The 17,419-nt window shown below is 42.5% G+C and overlaps 1 protein-coding gene across 3 annotated transcripts in view; it reads left to right on the forward strand.

Moving 5' to 3' along the window:
* Positions 1–17,419, forward strand: part of LOC110534477 — a 60,242-nt gene that overhangs the window by 26,546 nt on the left and 16,277 nt on the right. Inside the window, exons 2-5 of one of the 3 annotated variants that reach the window (XM_036934465.1) lie at positions 5,321–5,451; positions 5,629–5,805; positions 8,873–9,037; positions 9,356–9,467. In XM_036934465.1, coding sequence (XP_036790360.1) covers positions 5,321–5,451; positions 5,629–5,805; positions 8,873–9,037; positions 9,356–9,467 — 585 coding nt within the window. The remainder of the gene's footprint in view (positions 1–5,320; positions 5,452–5,628; positions 5,806–8,872; positions 9,038–9,355; positions 9,468–17,419) is intronic. The other 2 variants (XM_036934466.1, XM_021619349.2) reach the window with 2 other exon arrangements.

Genomic DNA, 17,419 nt, shown 5'->3' on the forward strand with positions numbered 1-17,419 from the left:
AGGTTACCTTGGAGTTCTTGGGAACAGGGACAATTGTGGTCCGTTTGAAACGTTGAGATCAAATCTTATTGATCACATACACAGGTTTAGCAGATGTTATTGCAGGCTTGTATTCCTAGCTCCAACAGTAATATCTAACAATACATACTAATCTAAAAGTAAAATAATGGAATTAAGAAATACACTGCTCAAAAAAATAAAGGGAACACTAAAATAACATCCTAGATCTGAATGAATTAAATATTCTTATTGAATACTTTTTTCATTACATAGTTGAATGTGCTGACAACAAAATCACACAAATTATCAATGGAAATAAAATTTATCAACCCATGGAGGTCTGGATTTGGAGTCACACTCAAAATTAAAGTGGAAAACCACACTACAGGCTGATCCAACTTAAAAAAAGAAAAAATGAGGTTCAGTAGTGTGTGTGGCCTCCACGTGCCTGTATGACCTCCCTACAATGCCTGGGCATGCTCCTGATGAGGTGGCGGATGGTCTCCCGAGGGATCTCCTCCCAGACCTGGACTAAAGCATCCGCCAACTCCTGGACAGTCTGTGGTGCAACGTGGCATTGGTGGATGGAGCGAGACATGATGTCCCAGATGTGCTCAATTGGATTCAGGTCTGGGGAACGGGCGGACCAGTCCATAGCATCAATGCCTTCCTCTTGCAGGAACTGCTGACACACTCCAGCCACACGAGGTCTAGCATTGTCTTGCATTAGGAGGAACCCAGGGCCAACCGCACCAGCATATGGTCTCACAAGGGGTCTGAGGATCTCATCTCGGTACCTAATGGCAGTCAGGCTACCTCTGGCGAGCACATGGAGGGCTGTGCGGTGACCAAAACATCAGCCAGGAAGCATAGGAACTGAGAAGTGGTCTGTCGTCCCCACCTGCAGAACCACTCCTTTATTGGGGGTGTCTTGCTAATTGCCTATAATTTCCACCTGTTGTCTATTCCATTTGCACAACAGCATGTGAAATGTATTGTCAATCAGTGTTGCTTCCTAAGTGGACAGTTTTATTTCACAGAAGTGTGATTGACTTGGAGTTACATTGTGTTAAGTGTTCCCTTTATTTTTTTTGAGCAGTGTATAAGGACGTGCAATGTCGGAGTCCGGAGTATGAATATATATACAGTACCAGTAAAAAGTTTGGACACCTTCTCATTCCAGGGTTTTTCTTTATTTGTACTATTTTCTACATTGTAGAATAACAGTGAAGACATCAAAACTATGAAATAACACATGGTATCATGTAGTAACCAAAAAAGTTAAATCAAAATATTTTAATCAGATTTTCTTCAAAGTAGCCACCTTTTTTGCCTTGACAGCTTTTCACACATTCTCTCAACCAGCTTCATGAGGTAGTCACCTGGAATGCATTTCAATTAACAGGTGTTCCTTGTTAAGTTAATTTGTGGAATTTCTTTGCTTCTTAATGTGTTTTGAGCCAATCAGATGTTGTGACAAGGTAGGTGTGGTATACAGAAAATAGCCCTATTTGGTAAAATACCAAGTCCATATTGTGGCAAGAACAGCTCAAATAAGCAAAGATAAACAGTCCATTATTACTTTAAGACATGAAGGTCAGCCAATACGGAAAATGAAGAACTTAAGGTTTATTCAAATGCTGTCACAAAAAGCATCAAGCACTATGGTGAAACTGGCTCTCATGAGGACCGCCACAGGAAAGAAAGACCCAGAGTTACTTTGCTGCAGAGGATAAGCTCATTAGAGTTACCAGCCTCAGAAATGGCAGCCCAAATAAATGCTTCAGAGTTCAAGTAACAGACACATCTCAACATCAACTGTTCAGAGGAGACACTGAATCCGGCCTTCGTGGTCAAATTTCTGCAAAGACGCCATTACTAGAGGACACCAATAACAGGAAGAGACTTGCTTGGCCCAAGGAAAACACCAGCAATGGACATTAGACCTGAAGAAAGCTGTCCTTTAGTCTGATGAGTCCAAATTAGATTTTTTTGTTCCAACCGAAGTGTCTTTGTGATGCGGAGAGTAGGTGAACAGATTCTCAGCATGTGTGGTTCCCACCGTGAAGCACAGAGGTGGTGGTGTGGGGGTGCTTTGCTGGTGACAGTCTGATTTTTTTTAAATTTAGAATTCAAGGCACACTTAACCAGCATGGCTACTATAGCATTCTGCAGTGATACACCATCCCACCTGGTTTGCGCTTAGTGGGACTATCATTTTGCTTTTCAACAGGACAATGATCCAAAACACACCTCCAGGCTGTGTAAGCGCTATTTGACCAAGAAGGAGAGTGATGGAGTGCTGCATCAGATGACCTGGCCTCCACAATCACCCGACCTCAACCCAATTGAAATGTTTACGGATGAGTTATACCGCAGAGTGAAGGAAAAGAAGCCAACAAGTGCTCAGCATATGTGGGAACTCCTTCAAGACTGTTGGAAAAGCATTCCAGGTGAAGCTGATTTGAGAAAATGCCAAGAGTGTGCAAAGCTGTCATCAAGGCAAGGGTTTCATCAGCTGTCTGGGTAAAGAGGCCGGATGTGGAATCCTGGGCTGGATTCAAAACTGCACATTTTAGAGGGGCCTTTTTAATTGTCCCCAGCACAAGGTGCACCTGTGTAATCATGCTGTTTCATCAGCTTCTTGATTTGCCACACCTGTCAGGTGGATGGATTATTTTGGCAAAAGAGATAGTAACAGGGATGTAAACAGCATTGAGAGAAATAAGCTTTTGGTGTGTATGGAACATTTGTTTTAGTTTTTTTCAGCTCATGAAACATGACCAACACTTTCATATGTTGCGTTTTATATTTTTGTTCAGTGTATATATGAATGTATGTGATGGGATGTATAGATATTATGGACAGTATGCGGATAGAATATCTGAAGAATACGTGGCTAGAATAGTATATGTACAGGAATAGTTGAATAGGATGAACTTGACTAGAATACACTATACATATGAAAAACAGTATGTAAACATTTAAAGTGACCAGTGTTCCATGTCTGTGTACTCAGGGCAGCTGCCTCTAAGATGTAGGGATGAGTAACCGGGTGGTAGCCGGCTAGTGACCGTGACTAAGTTCAGGGCAGGGTACTACATGGAGGCCGGCTAGTGATGGCTATTTAGTAGTCTGATGGCCTTGAGATTGAAACTGCTTCTGTCTCTCGGTCCAAGCTTTGCTGCACCTGTACTGACCTCGCCGTCTGGATGATAGTGGGTGAACAAGCCGTTGTCCTTGATGAAATTCTTGGCCTTCTGTGACACCGGGTGCTGTAGATGTCCTGAAGGGCCAGCACTGTGCTCCCGGTGATACGTTGGGCTGACCACACCATCCTCTGGAGAGCCCTGCAGTTGCGGTCAGTGCAGTTGCCGTACCAGGCTGTGATACACCCCAACAGGATGCTCTCAACTGTGCTTGTGTAAAAGTTTGAGGATCTTAGCCAAGCCAAATTTCTTCAGCCTCCTGAGGTTGAAGAGGCGCTGTTGCACCTACTTCACCACACTGTCTGTTTGGGTGGACCATTTCAGTTTGTCAGTGACATGTACGCCGAGGAACTTGAAGCTTTTCACCTTCTCCACTGCGGCCCCATGGATGTGGATGGGGGCATGCTCCCTCTGCTGTCTCCTGAAGTCTACGATAAGGTCCTTAGTTTTGTTTAGGGAGAGGTTATTTTCTTGGCACCTCTACGCCAGGGCCCTCACCTCCCTGTAGGCTGTCTCGTTGTTGTTGGTGATCAGGCCTACTGCTGGTTTGTCATCTGCAAACTTGATGATTGAGTTGGAGGCTTGAGTGGCCACGCAGTTATGGGTAAACAGGGAGTACAGGAGGGGGCACAGCATGCACCCTTGTGGGGCCCCTCTGTTGAGGATCAGCATAGTGGTGGTGTTGTTGCCTACCTTCACCACCTGGGGGCAGCCCATCTAACACTAGGACCCAGTTACACAGGGTGGGTTTCAGACCCAGGGCCCCGAGCTACATGATGAGCTTGGAGCGTACTATGGTGTTGAAGGCTGAGCTGTAGTCAATGAACAGCATTCTTACATACAGTTGAAGTTGGAAGTTCATACACCTTAGCAAAATACTCAGTTTCACAATTCCTGACATTTAATCCCAGTAAAAATGCCCTGTATTAGGCCAGTTAGGATCCACACTTTATTTTAAGAATGTGAAATGTCAGAATAATAGTAAAGCGATTTCAGCTTTTATTTCTTTCATCACATTCCCAGGGGGTCAGAAGTTTACATACATTCAATTAGTATTTGGTAGCATTGCCTTTTAAATTGTTTAACTTGGGTCAAATGTTCTGGGTAGCCTTCCACAAGCTTCCTCAAGCCATTTTGCCACAACTTTGGAGTATGCTTGGGGTCATTGTCCATTTGGAAGACCCATTTGCGACCAAGCTTTAATTTCCTAACTGATGTCTTAATGTTACATCAATATATCCACACAATTTTCCTACCTCATGATGCCATCTATTTTGTGAGTGCACCAGTCCCTCCTGCAGCAAAGCACCCCCACAGCATGCTGCCACCCCCGTGCTTCACGGTTGGGATGGTGTTCTTTGGCTTGCAACCCCCCCCCTTTTCCTCCAAACATAACGATGGTCATTATAGCCAAACAGTTCTATTTTTGTTTCATAAGAAAAAAGTACCATCTTTGTCCCCATGTGTAGTTGCAAACCGTAGTTTGACATTTTATGGCGGTTTTGGAGCAGTGGCCTCTTTTTCGTGCTGAGCTGCCTTTTCAGGTTATGTCAATAAAGGACTCGTTTTACTGTGGATATAGATACTTTAGCTCTAACTTGAGCCCAGTGCTGCTATTGCTGGAAATCCATTGGTTTTGGTTTGGATACGTTCATATGGTCACTTTGGGGACGACGTCATCTATGCACTTATTGGTAATCTCCTCAATGCTATTGGATGAATCCGGGAACATATCTCAGTCTGTACTACAATGGCATTGCCCATGCTCTCACTGACCCATAATGGGACGTTTATCTAAGTCTATGGTTAATGTTTGGATAGTGTGCAATACTTACCCTGATTACTTAGCTATCTTACACAATTTGTTTTATTTTACTAGGCAGGTCAATTAAGACAATTCTTATTGCACAAAGACAGTATCATATTCTAACCACATTTCCTATTGTCATACTTTTAAAATATGATGCATGGAACATAATCAATAGTGTATGAAGTTTTTAGAAGTGCTACCTTACATTTTTGCCAAATGTATACTGTCATTAGTGTACAATATACTGTTGAGCATTGAGAGTAGCTAACCTAACATACTTTTCCCTCAATCATTGTCTCAGGTGAAGGACATCTCACTGGAGGCCACAGGAGCTTTGTGAAGCCAGTGGGACACAATACATGGAGAGATGACCAACCAATCACTGTTGATGAGGGGAGTGGAACCTCAACCCAGAACGTTATCGTGATAGAGGTTAGTGTCATAGAGTTACATCAAAATTACAGTACATCGAATGTGGCCAGTTTTTCAGAAAGGCTCTCCTCAGCTATTCATGTTCATCCTTATTTATCTGTCATAAGAGCTTGTGAGTTCACTACGACATTGTTAACTAATTCAACTCATGTGCCGGTAATAAACCTCTCTTGTCAGGCTGCAGAGGCTAGAGGTCCTGGGGTCAAGCAGGAGAGGTCTGAAGGAGTGGAGGACCCACGGCACAGCAGAGACATCCAGACAGTAGAAACCACTGGAGTAGCGCCCCCTGTAGCCACGGAAGACCTACACACCGCTGCTGCGCCCAAGCCTAGGACACGACGCAGCATCATGGAGGTCAGTGGACCGGCAAACGCCGTCCTCAAGTCAGAGACAGACACCGAGACTTTAACTGTAACACAAAGGCTTTCACACACAGGATCTGACCACAGGTCAGATCCAGACAGACTGAGGCCACTGGGCTGTTCCCCTGCTCCCAGTTCAGAGTATTTACTTTACGGTAACCCAAGTCCGAGGATGGTTCATTCCCATCGGGACTCCGGTGGAGCATTAGAGATTGGCAGTGATCCGTCTTGTTCTTACGCTACAGAGATGGACCCTGACAACATGACCTTGGGTTTAGAGACACACACTGATCTGTCTAGAGGAAACTGGAACCAGTACAGTAGTAGTGTATACTCTGAAGGGTGTCTAGATAAGAAAGGGGAAGTTGTTATCAATGATGTGAAAGTGGAGGGCAACGCTCCTCTGACATGGAATGTAGACAACACTCATTTAGGAGAAGGACACTCACAAGGCAAACATTTCTTAGGTTACAGGGGAAGCTTAAAGACAAATGTTGCCACCCACTCCCCTTTACAGACGTTCAGGGATCACAACCCAGTATCCACGTCAATGTCACCTTCGGATTCACACGGCCGCGTCCTTTTCGATCAGGTATTGAATTCAAAGGACCAAATGGCCAAGGCTCGGGGAGCAACATCAGGCAATCGTAAAGAGAAACGGTTCCTCTGCATGTTCTGTAACAAAGGCTTCAGCTGCCTCCAGAATGTGGAGATCCACCAGAGGGTCCACACAGGGGAGAAACCCTTCAGCTGCCCCCAGTGTGAGAAGAAGTTTTCCCAGGCTGGTGACCTGAAGAGGCACCAGAGGGTCCACACAGGGGAGAAACCATACAGCTGCCCCCAGTGTGACATGCGCTTTGCCCTGGCTGGCAACCTGAAGAGGCACCAGAGAGTCCACACGGGAGAAACCATTCTGCTGTACCCAATGTGACATGCACTTTGCCCTGGCTGGCAACCTGAAGATGCACCTGAAGGTCCACATGGGAGATTCTCAGAGGAGCCTCAGAATACACCAGCAGAAAAACCATTCCACTCTAACATAGAAAGTAACCATTCTACTCGATAGCTTCTGCTGTTTAGATCAAACACTGCATTAAATATAAATGTATTGACAGCAGAAAATATCCAGACGCATTTGCAATAATGAGTAACAGATTTCAGTGTTGAATATTCCTGAATAGAATATTGCAACCCGATATGATATATAAGCGATAAAAAGTATGTTACATAGTGATTCTACTGTGTAGGCTATTTGATTCACAAATGCCTATTTCATTACTTCCATTCAACTACTTTTTTCCTAAGACACTTTTAATGAGAAAATGAATGCAGTTTATCAAGTTCATGCAGATTTTACATTAAGTTATTTAGCAGATCTTATCCAGAGCGACTTAAAAGCAGTGCATTCATCTTAAGATCGCTGGGTGAGAACCACATGTCACAGTTGCAGCAGGTCACTGTTTTGATGTTCTTTGCACTCCATGGAGTTGTCAATCAACCGTGATGTGGTCTTGGAGCTGGCAGGCCTTCCCTGGGAGGAAGAGCAGCTCCATCTTGTTGAGCTTGAGGTGGTGGGCCGACATCCAAGCTGAGATGTCTGCCAGGTACGCAGAGAGACCCGTGTGTGTGTACCCGTGTATTTAAAAACTTGTTTATGTTGAATAAACACAAAATGGGACTTTTCAGTGAGATTGTTTAGTATACATCACATCTGCTCTCACCCTATTCTTCATACACACAAACGCACTTTATAACCAATTAGGGCTGGGAATAGCCAGGGACCTCCATGATACAATGTGCCGATATGATTAAATATTGATTTCATTGCGATTCCATGGTCCAAACAGATCTCACCATAAGTCGTTGCAGAGGGACAAGAGAGAACACTTTATTTTGATCAGTCATGGAAATAAGTGGTGAAAACAAATTGGGCTCCCTATTTTAAAAAAATTATATGGAGAACAAAATATGGAAGCGAAACACCTAGAGTACACAAGTAGTTTAGTCAGGTTTGTCTGATGACTTATCATTGCTGACTCATATTTACGTCCACCATGATGGGTTTAACCTGTACGGAATTGGTGTCCCCAAAGTGTGCTAATGTGACTACAATTACGTTGTATACAACAGCCAACTTTCCGGGGACATAGACATGTCTTATATGGGCAGAAAGCTTATTCTTGTTAATCTAACTGCTGTGTCCAATTAACAGTAGCTATTAGTGAAAAAACAACATGCTATTTTTTGAGGCGAGTGCACAACAAAACACTTATCATGGCAACTGGTTTGATATTCACCTTAAGATAATTACATTTTGTAATCTTGCTCTGATTTTTCATCCCGAGGGTCCCAGAGAAAATGTAGCGTTGTTTTGTTTGATAAAATTCATTTTTATGTTAACGTAGGAACTTGGTCTACAGTTTGACCCAACTGCTGTCTCTGGCTCCACACCCACCCTGCCCGGTCATCTAGATGAGTGAAAGTTAATGATGCATCATTTATGACATTCCTGTGTAAACATAACACTTTTTGCAATTTGTATGTTCTCTATAGTGATGTACTTATTTGGTACATTTGGACAAACTCCTGGCAGACCTGGTGCGGTAATTGAATTCTTCACTGGATCAGTCTGAAACTTTGCACATACTGCTGTCATCTGGTGGCCAAAATCTACATTACACCTAGACTCCTAACTGAAAGTATGGGCGTTCTCTTGCATTTCAAAGATTGAACAACATTTTTGTTTTATTAGATCTAATATGTTATGTTCTCCTACATTAATTTCACATTTCCACAAACTTCAGTGTTTCCTTTCAAATGGTATCAACAATATGCATGTCCTGAGCTACAGGCAGCTAGATTTTGGTATGTCATTTAAGGAAAAAATATATATTTTTAAAAAGGGTACGAACCCTTAACAACAATGAAGTAATTATGTAAATACAGTATAGGACTCAAACGTAGTGGCGATGGGTAAACACTCCATGTTGAAAGTGTGTTTATCTGTGTGTACATACCTGAGGGAGTGTATGTTTGTCTGTGTTATCTGTCTCTTTCAGGAGGAGGAGGGTCCAGAGGTGCTGCTGGTGAAGGAGGAGGGGTGTGAGGAGGGTCTGGGGAACCCTGAGGGGACCATGGTCATGGAGGACAACCAGACTACACCACCACCTGAACCCACAGAGGAACTAGCTGAGCAGCACAGGACCACACACAGTCTCACTGAGGTGAGCCCACTGAACTACTGTCTGAATGGTATTAGGTCAGGGCCCGTATCCACAAAGCCTCTCAGAGCAGGAGAGCTGATCTAGGAGCATTTTTTATTATAATGAATAAAGCTATGTAGACAGATGGGGACCTGATATTAGATCAGCACTCTTACGCTGAGATGCTTTGTGGATACGGTCTTGTGTCAAGTAATCAAATGAACACATTTGCATAGTACTCATAGAAATCCCTCATTACCCAATCAGAAGATGCTCCATAGCAGGGTGCTCATATCAGATTTCTTGATCCAACATCCTCTCACTCTGTATCTCTTACAGTCAGTAGACATGGAGGATGGGAAGCCTGATCTGCTGCTGGTCAAAGAGGAGACAATAGAAGATGGACCAGAGAGCATTGGTCTGCTGAGTGGACTAAAGATGGGGGAGCAAGGTAAAGGAGAAATACATATAGCCTACATACAGTAATAGATCTTGAATGGGAATAGTGATGCACCTGGATATCATTTGAAACGCATAATGTATGAACTGAACATCTCCAAAATGTTGACTTCTCCGCCATGTTTGTAAAGTCTATTTTCTAACCTCTTCCTACAGGTGGTTGGCTGGAGGCTAACAGAGGAGACTGGGTGGCCATCTTGAATTCCCAGACTCAGATGGGTGCAGCCAAGGTCCCAGGGGACATCACCGAGCAAGCCAGGACCAGAGACAACATAGTGGAGGTCAGTGGATTTGACAACGTCCTCAACTCTGGGCTGGGGAACAACATTGTAAACCACAACACAACATCTGAACTTAGTCTCCATGACAACAGACTGGCTGAGACCAGGGCAAGGCGTAGATTTGGTCCACGGGGACGAGGAAGTGTCCGTATGCGGCAGAAGAGAACAGACACCGGCTCGGCTAACGATGCTCCGTCCTGTTCCTATAGTTGTGATTCAGAGAGGCTGATGGTGCCTCAGGTTAACCCCCTAACAGGTGCTGCCTTCAGCCTGCCTTCTATAGGATCTATCAACTGGAACATGGACCCTGCGACAACACAGACACTCCCTGGCCTTCGTCCTCCTCACACTCTCCTAATGTTAAACCAGACCTCAGACAATGCCAGTGGCTCAACACTAAATGGCTACAGAAGACCATTGACAAATTACAGTAGTTGTAACTCTATCAGTAGATCTAGTGGCAAAGAGAAGCGCTTCCCATGTTCGTTCTGTGGGAAAGCCTTCAGTTTCCCCAAACAGGTGGAGATCCACCAGAGGATTCACACGGGAGAGAAACCGTTCGGCTGCCACCAGTGCCGGGCCAGTTTTTCACATTTGTCCAGCCTGAAGAGGCACCAGAGGGTCCACACAGGGGAGAAACCATTCGGCTGCCACATGTGCCGGGCCAGTTTTTCACACTCGTCCAACCTGAAGAGACACCAGAGAGTCCACAGAGGGGAGAAATCCTACAACTTCCCCAGTGTGAGAAGAGGTTCTCCCACCAGCACCAGCTGAAGATACATCTGAAGATCCACACGAGAGAGAGGCCATTCACCTGTACGCACTGTGGGAAGGAAGAAGTTTTCAGAGAGGAGGTACTTCAGGATACACCAGCAGAAAATGCACACGGCCCATGTATAGTGTATAGCCCTCAAACTCAACTCTTGACCTGGAACCCAGTTCCATTGCGTTTTTGAATTGTTCTCCTCTAATCAGGCACTGATTTAGACCTGGGACACCCAGTTATTTGCGGTCACGAGTCATTACAGCAGTCAAATTCCACGTGACCATTTTCTCATGGTAATTAGGCTTCTGATCATTAGTAGCCTACCAAACTTGCTAAACTGCCTGGTGCTCAGCATTCGATTGTCCCTCTTATCACACTGACAGCAATGCAAATGTCATTGAAAATCGAATCAAACACTTAATGAGAGCTTATGTTGCGCAACATTTCTATAGGCTATGCAATTGCAGGGGGAGAGTGATGGCCTCTATTAAAAAGAGGATCCCATCAGCTTTCTATAGGCTAGGCCTACTATGTTTATTTCTTAACTTTCCTAATATTAAGCACATTGCTTCTCTTTACAACAGGAGTATAGCCTACCTGGCTGACATGAAAATGAACCACGGGAAAAGCATCTACCATTAGCTATTCTTTTCCTCCTGACCCTGTTTTAAGACGGGTGCATGATAATGGTCCATTCCAAATCAAAACTCATTTCACACACATTATTTAGCATATGTAAAAAAACAGATTAAATCAAGAATAGTCTGATGGATGACAATATTAATGTTTGACTTGTGAATGATGCGCATTCCTTTTTTTTTTTAGACTTTTTCGAATCATAGGCACACACCTCATGTAGCCTAGCCCATAGGCTTGGATATAAGGTTTGATTCACAACTAAAGTGGCAAAATAACTTCTTAAAATTACACATATTAATCACGTTACAAGGGGTGTAGAGCCTAACTGGCATACATACACAGCGCGTGAGTGTCAAGATTCTAAAAAGCACCTTTAATAAAAGCATTACATGCATAATTGCATTTGCTATGAGAATGTTTTCCCGCTAATGGAGTATTCACGCTTAGCCAACTGCTGTGTGCGCATTTCTGCGCTTATAATGTGACGAAAAAGCCTTAGGTTATCAACATTAAGCTAATTGTTCTGATCTTTTTTGTCAGCCACATTGCTTAAAAAATCTAATTAAATTTACACTAGTAGCTGTATTAATTTGGGATCTATTGCATCCCACAACTGTCCCAGACTGTTTGGAATTTTTATTTTTCGCAGAATAGAAATGGGTCAACTTTTGTACTATGGGGGAATAGTAGATTTACATAGGCCAGTGCTTTTGCTGTTCGTTGGCTGACCAAGTAAATGTAGACAGTTCCTCCAATATCTTCAATATGCGCCTCGGAATTGAATAAGGACATGCACAGTTGCGTCCCCGATGTGTCGGTCTCCACTTGTAGCCTGTGAGAAAGACCCGATCACGTGACGGAGAGCCGCTTCAGAGCACTGTGGTTGTTTGTTTCTCCTCATTTGGTAATACAGAAATTCATTTCACACACCAGAGTTATACTTAAACTACATCTTTAATAATAAGAGCTTTGCAATAGCATTGACTTTCAATGAATCCCTATTTCTAATGAACTGTTGAGTGACAACACAAGTACAAAGATCTTTTATAGCCAAGATACACCCCTCTCAACCTACATGACGCACAACCGATACATAGAATGGTCACAAGGTTTAGATTTGTATGAAAGGTATCTATAATACATAGCAGACAGCAACTGCTGTGTCAACAGTTTTTTGTATAGACCAGTGTCTGGCCCCCCTACTCCAAACTGGAACTGTCTCTTCCTGGTACGGTATAGAACAAAAACACCAACTCATCCAATGGCATAACTCAATTGTCAACTCTAGATACTGCCATCTCAATTAAAAGCCCTTGACCCCACTCCTGGACAAGCTCACTGAGGGGAGTGAGTCTCTAGGTCATATACTATCCCAGGATAAGTGCAACATCAGAGAGGACATACAATGGTTCCATACACCCCCCCCCCCCCCCCAATGCCAAAGGAGGGAGTGACTTGCGCACAGACAAGTAATTGGTACCCCATTAATCACGCCATCCCTTCACATGGTTTAAGAATAGGAAGACACATTCACATATGAAGACAATGTTCCATCCTGTCCTCTTCCCTTTCTGATATTCTGCATAGCACCAGAAACGTGTAAAAGACAAGCCTGACCTCTCCCCTCTCTGGGCCCCAAGTGACTGAGCCCCAGCTGAGGTAAGAAGTGCAACTGCCAACACCAGAGTCCAAAGGGATACATTCTGATTCATTCGCCACAGCACCCAACCAGGAGAAGGGAATTATTTCCAGCCCAAGGCATGTTTTTTTTTTTTCAGGAGGCATTACAGCCACACAAAGGGTATGCCCCCGGGAAATTCGAGGCATTATCAAGTGCTTGCCAAATTGTAATTGAGAGGCAGCTAAACAGTGTACATCCTGCACACAAAAAAATGAAAGCAGAGCTCATGCCTTTCATACACATTTCTTGTCAAATCCTCATTAGTTGCACCATGCAGCCTTATAATGTATATCACATTTACTTAAATAACGCTAAATTAAGCAAATCAAAATCAAATCAAATCAAATTTATTTTATATAGCCCTTCGTACATCAGCTGATATCTCAAAGTGCTGTACAGAAACCCAGCCTAAAACCCCAAACAGCAAGCAATGCAGGTGAAGAAGCACGGTGGCTAGGAAAAACTCACTAGAAAGGCCAAAACCTAGGAAGAAACCTAGAGAGGAACCAGGCTATGTGGGGTGGCCAGTCCTCTTCTGGCTGTGCCGGGTGGAGATTATAACAAAACATGGTCAAGATGTTCAAATGTTCATAAATGACCAGCATGGTCGAATAATAATAAGGCAGAATAGTTGAAACTGGAGCAGCAGCACAGTCAGGTGGACTGGGGACAGCAAGGAGTCATCATGTCAGGTAGTCCTGGGGCATGGTCCTAGGGCTCAGGTCCTCCGAGAGAGAGAAAGAAAGAGAGAATTAGAGAGAGCATATGTGGGATGGCCAGTCCTCTTCTGGCTGTGCCGGGTGGAGATTATAACAGAACATGGCCAAGATGTTCAAATGTTCATAAATGATCAGCATGGTCGAATAATAATAAGGCAGAACAGTTGAAACTGGAGCAGCAGCACAGCCAGGTGGACTGGGGACAGCAAGGAGTCATCATGTCAGGTAGTCCTGGGGCATGGTCCTAGGGCTCAGGTCCTCCGAGAGAGAGAAAGAGAGAAGGAGAGAATTAGAGAACGCACACTTAGATTCACACAGGACACCGAATAGGACAGGAGAAGTACTCCAGATATAACAAACTGACCCTAGCCCCCCGACACATAAACTACTGCAGCATAAATTAAGCATATGAGTACCTGTTTCTTTAGGTTGGTACTGGTGTTTTATAGTGAGATAATGCCTTTATTTACTTGACAAAGTAGTGAAGATGTAAGAATTTCCAAGGTATTCTAAAATTCATTTTATCCAAGCGAGGGTACCAGATTATAGGAAAGGTAGGGTTTGGTGAGAAAGTAATTCTACTTACATGTGTCATTTTGCAGACACTCTTATCCAGAGTTACTTACAATTAGTGTATTCATCTTAAACGGCTGCATTGGGCCTTTATCTCAATGTCAAGTGCCTAAGTGTAGGCTTGGGCGGTATGCTGGGGCATTTGGAAATGGGCATGGAATGTTTTTTTCAATACCATTAACTATTTTATGTAATTAAAGTACTGTACTTCACACTGACTGATTTGGTTATTTTTTTGTAATCATCTTTTTATTAGAATGCACCACACAGACTAAGTGCAATAACATGAATAAAGAGCAAAATCTTATACAAAAAGGCAGTCATAAAAATATATACAAACATAACAATTATAACATGGGCATTTATGGGAGGTTTTCTACATAGGACCACAATGGGGCGGCAGGGTAGCCTAGTGGTTAGAGCGTTGGACTAGTAACCGGAAGGTTGCAAGTTCAAACCCCCGAGCTGACAAGGTACAAATCGGTCGTTCTGCCCCTGAACAGGCTGTCATTGAAAATAAAATATTTGACTTGCCTAGTTAAATAAAGGTAAAAAATGAAGACCAGATTTGACATCAGACCTCTGTAAATCAAAAGGTAAGTTTCTCTAGGAGGTAGGATAGCAGAAGCTTGAGAATGCCAAATTCTCACAGATGGTACTTCAGGTGTGGACCATAATAACAATATGCATTTTTTTGGCTAAGTATTCAAGTCTGTAGAGTAGAGCAAAAAACTTTGGTGAAAAAGCAACATTGTCTGGATGTGTAAGTTCAAGTTCATAAGACTGGATTCTGCTGCAGTACAAAAAAAAACATACATGAAGGTTCCAGTATCCTGTTTACATTTGAAACAAATGTGATACATTCTGTGAAGGCGGACAAGTGTAAAGTAGGTTCTATGAAAGATTTGAAATGTATCTCGTATGCTTATGGAGGAGCATTTGGGGTAAACCCTTTCGCAGATAGAAGCCCATTCTTCCTCACCAAATGCATGTCCAATGTCTCTCCCAAACATGTCTCAACGCATCATAGGATGAGGCACTTCTGTTCGATAAAATAGAATATGTCAGAGATTAAACCTCTCCGAACAGTAGGATTTGTAAATAGTTTTTCAACTTCAGTCATTTGAAAACGTAGTTCGACTTTCTTCTGACCCTCTGAAGTGTCTCAGTTGTAGGTACTTAAAAAAATATTTGTTGTGTAAGTCAAACTCAGTTTTTATTGGTGGGAACAATTTAAGAGTGTCCTGAGTAAATAAAAAGGTATGAGGTCAGCAATACTCTTCAACTTCCAGTCCAGAAGTCCAATACTCCTTATCTGACAATTTTACAATACACTTAACTTGGAAGGATGCAAGGAGGTACCTGCAGATTCCAAACATCACTCTGGTCACCGATTGCCCTGAATCCAGATTCTCCTGAAAAAAAAGACATAGATGGCAGGGGATATTTTGGAATAAATAATTTAGCTGACGAAGAACATTAATCCTGCCAAAAAGAGTTTGGTAGGGTAGACCAGTTAATCCAATCCTGTTTTATCTTTGTGAGCAAAGGTATATAATTTGGAGTCCCATATGTCCAAGTATATTAAGCCTGTTTCAGTCAATTTTTTGGCAAGTTGGTTAGGACATCTACTTTGTGCATGACGCAAGTAATTTTTACAATTGTTTAAGGCATTGCCTTAATAGTTTCCCTAACCTCTTCAGGCGTAAAGGGAGCATTTAGTCTACTTCTGTGCTCATCTGATCTAGTGGGCAGGGTTATCTTATTCAGTCATTTTGTTGTTCAATCTTGTACATTGTGAAGTATAAAGAGATTTATAGAAGTCGCAAAACGTATTCTTGATAAGAAATAGAGCCATTTGCCATTCTTAGACTTAGAGCTTTCATTTTGTTAATTTTTAAGTTGGTGTGCAAGTAGATGGCTCGGACGGTTACCAAACTCATATTGTTGCTTGGTAAAAAAGTTTTTTTTTTAAACGTTTTATGCCCTACATAGTTTGGCCTCAGCACAAGCTAGTGAATTCTAGTTTGCCTGGGTTGGTTGTTAATGAAGAAGTTCTAAATGCTTTACTTCAGCCTCCATTTTTTTCCCCTATTTTCAATTCTAAGCTTCTTGATCAGAGAGGCTTGGGAAATGATATGACCCATTTTGGTTGCTTTAACAGCAGCCCAGATAGTTGCAGCTGAGACAGGAGAGAGTTGGTTGTCGAGCCAGTGATGTGATAATTTATCACAGAGCAGAATCCTTCATTGTTAAACAGAGAGTCTCCAATATCTCATTTTGGGAATTGTTTTGCCAATTTCACTATCTATATACACTGGGGCATGGTCGGAAATTACTATAGAATCAATAGCACATGACTGGACAACAAGAGGGCATGAAAAATAGTCCAATCTAGAATATGAATGATGGGGTCTAGAGTAGAAAGTATAGTCTCTGACATTAGGATTTAGCTCTCTCCATACGTCTACTAAACCACATAAATCACAAATGTTTCGAGATTGGAGCAGTTGATGCTTTATCCAATTTACCCAAAGTACAATTAAAATCTCCTGAAATAAGCCATAGTCCCTTGCATTGTTGGTTAAATAAAATCATGTCAGACATACATTTGGAGGAGTCTGTTTGGGGCATATACATTTAGTATAGTAATATGTTGACCAAGTATATTACCTGTAATCAAAATAAATCGTCCTGCAGGATCTGTATCTTGGTGCTCAAATATAAAATGTGACATTTGAGGATGGCAGTGCCTCTTGTTTGAACTAAAATAACAAAAGTACACCTGGCCCACCCAGTCCCTCTTCAGTTTAGCATGTTCTGTTGAAGATAAATGGGTCTCCTGTAGCATAGCAATTGAAAGCCTTTCCTTTTTTAAGAATGTTAGAATTTGCTTCCTCTTTACCACATACCCACTGCCCCGTACATTCCAGGAGACTGCTTTAAATTAACTATTTGTGTTACAGTATTCAAGAATAACTTAACCCAGACCGAGTAGTGCATCACAAAAAATAAACAATTAACCCTAAACCAAAATATAAAAATAACGTTTAGAAAAACCCCACTGCCGAATCCAAATGAAACGACAGACCCCACAAACAGTACCTACTGTTTTCTGTCACTTTTCTAACAGGAAGCCCACTAAGGGTTTTTAAGAAAGAAAAAAAAAAGTTTCACCATGTTGACATAAATTAACAATGTGGATGAAAAAGGAATAACCTAAAATCTTAAATTGTCATAAGCATTATTGCACTCGTATGCACGTGCCCGAATAGACACACCATA

This window comes from Oncorhynchus mykiss, chromosome 10 (assembly GCF_013265735.2).
Source record: "Oncorhynchus mykiss isolate Arlee chromosome 10, USDA_OmykA_1.1, whole genome shotgun sequence".
In the NCBI taxonomy this organism is placed as follows: Eukaryota; Metazoa; Chordata; class Actinopteri; order Salmoniformes; family Salmonidae; genus Oncorhynchus; species Oncorhynchus mykiss.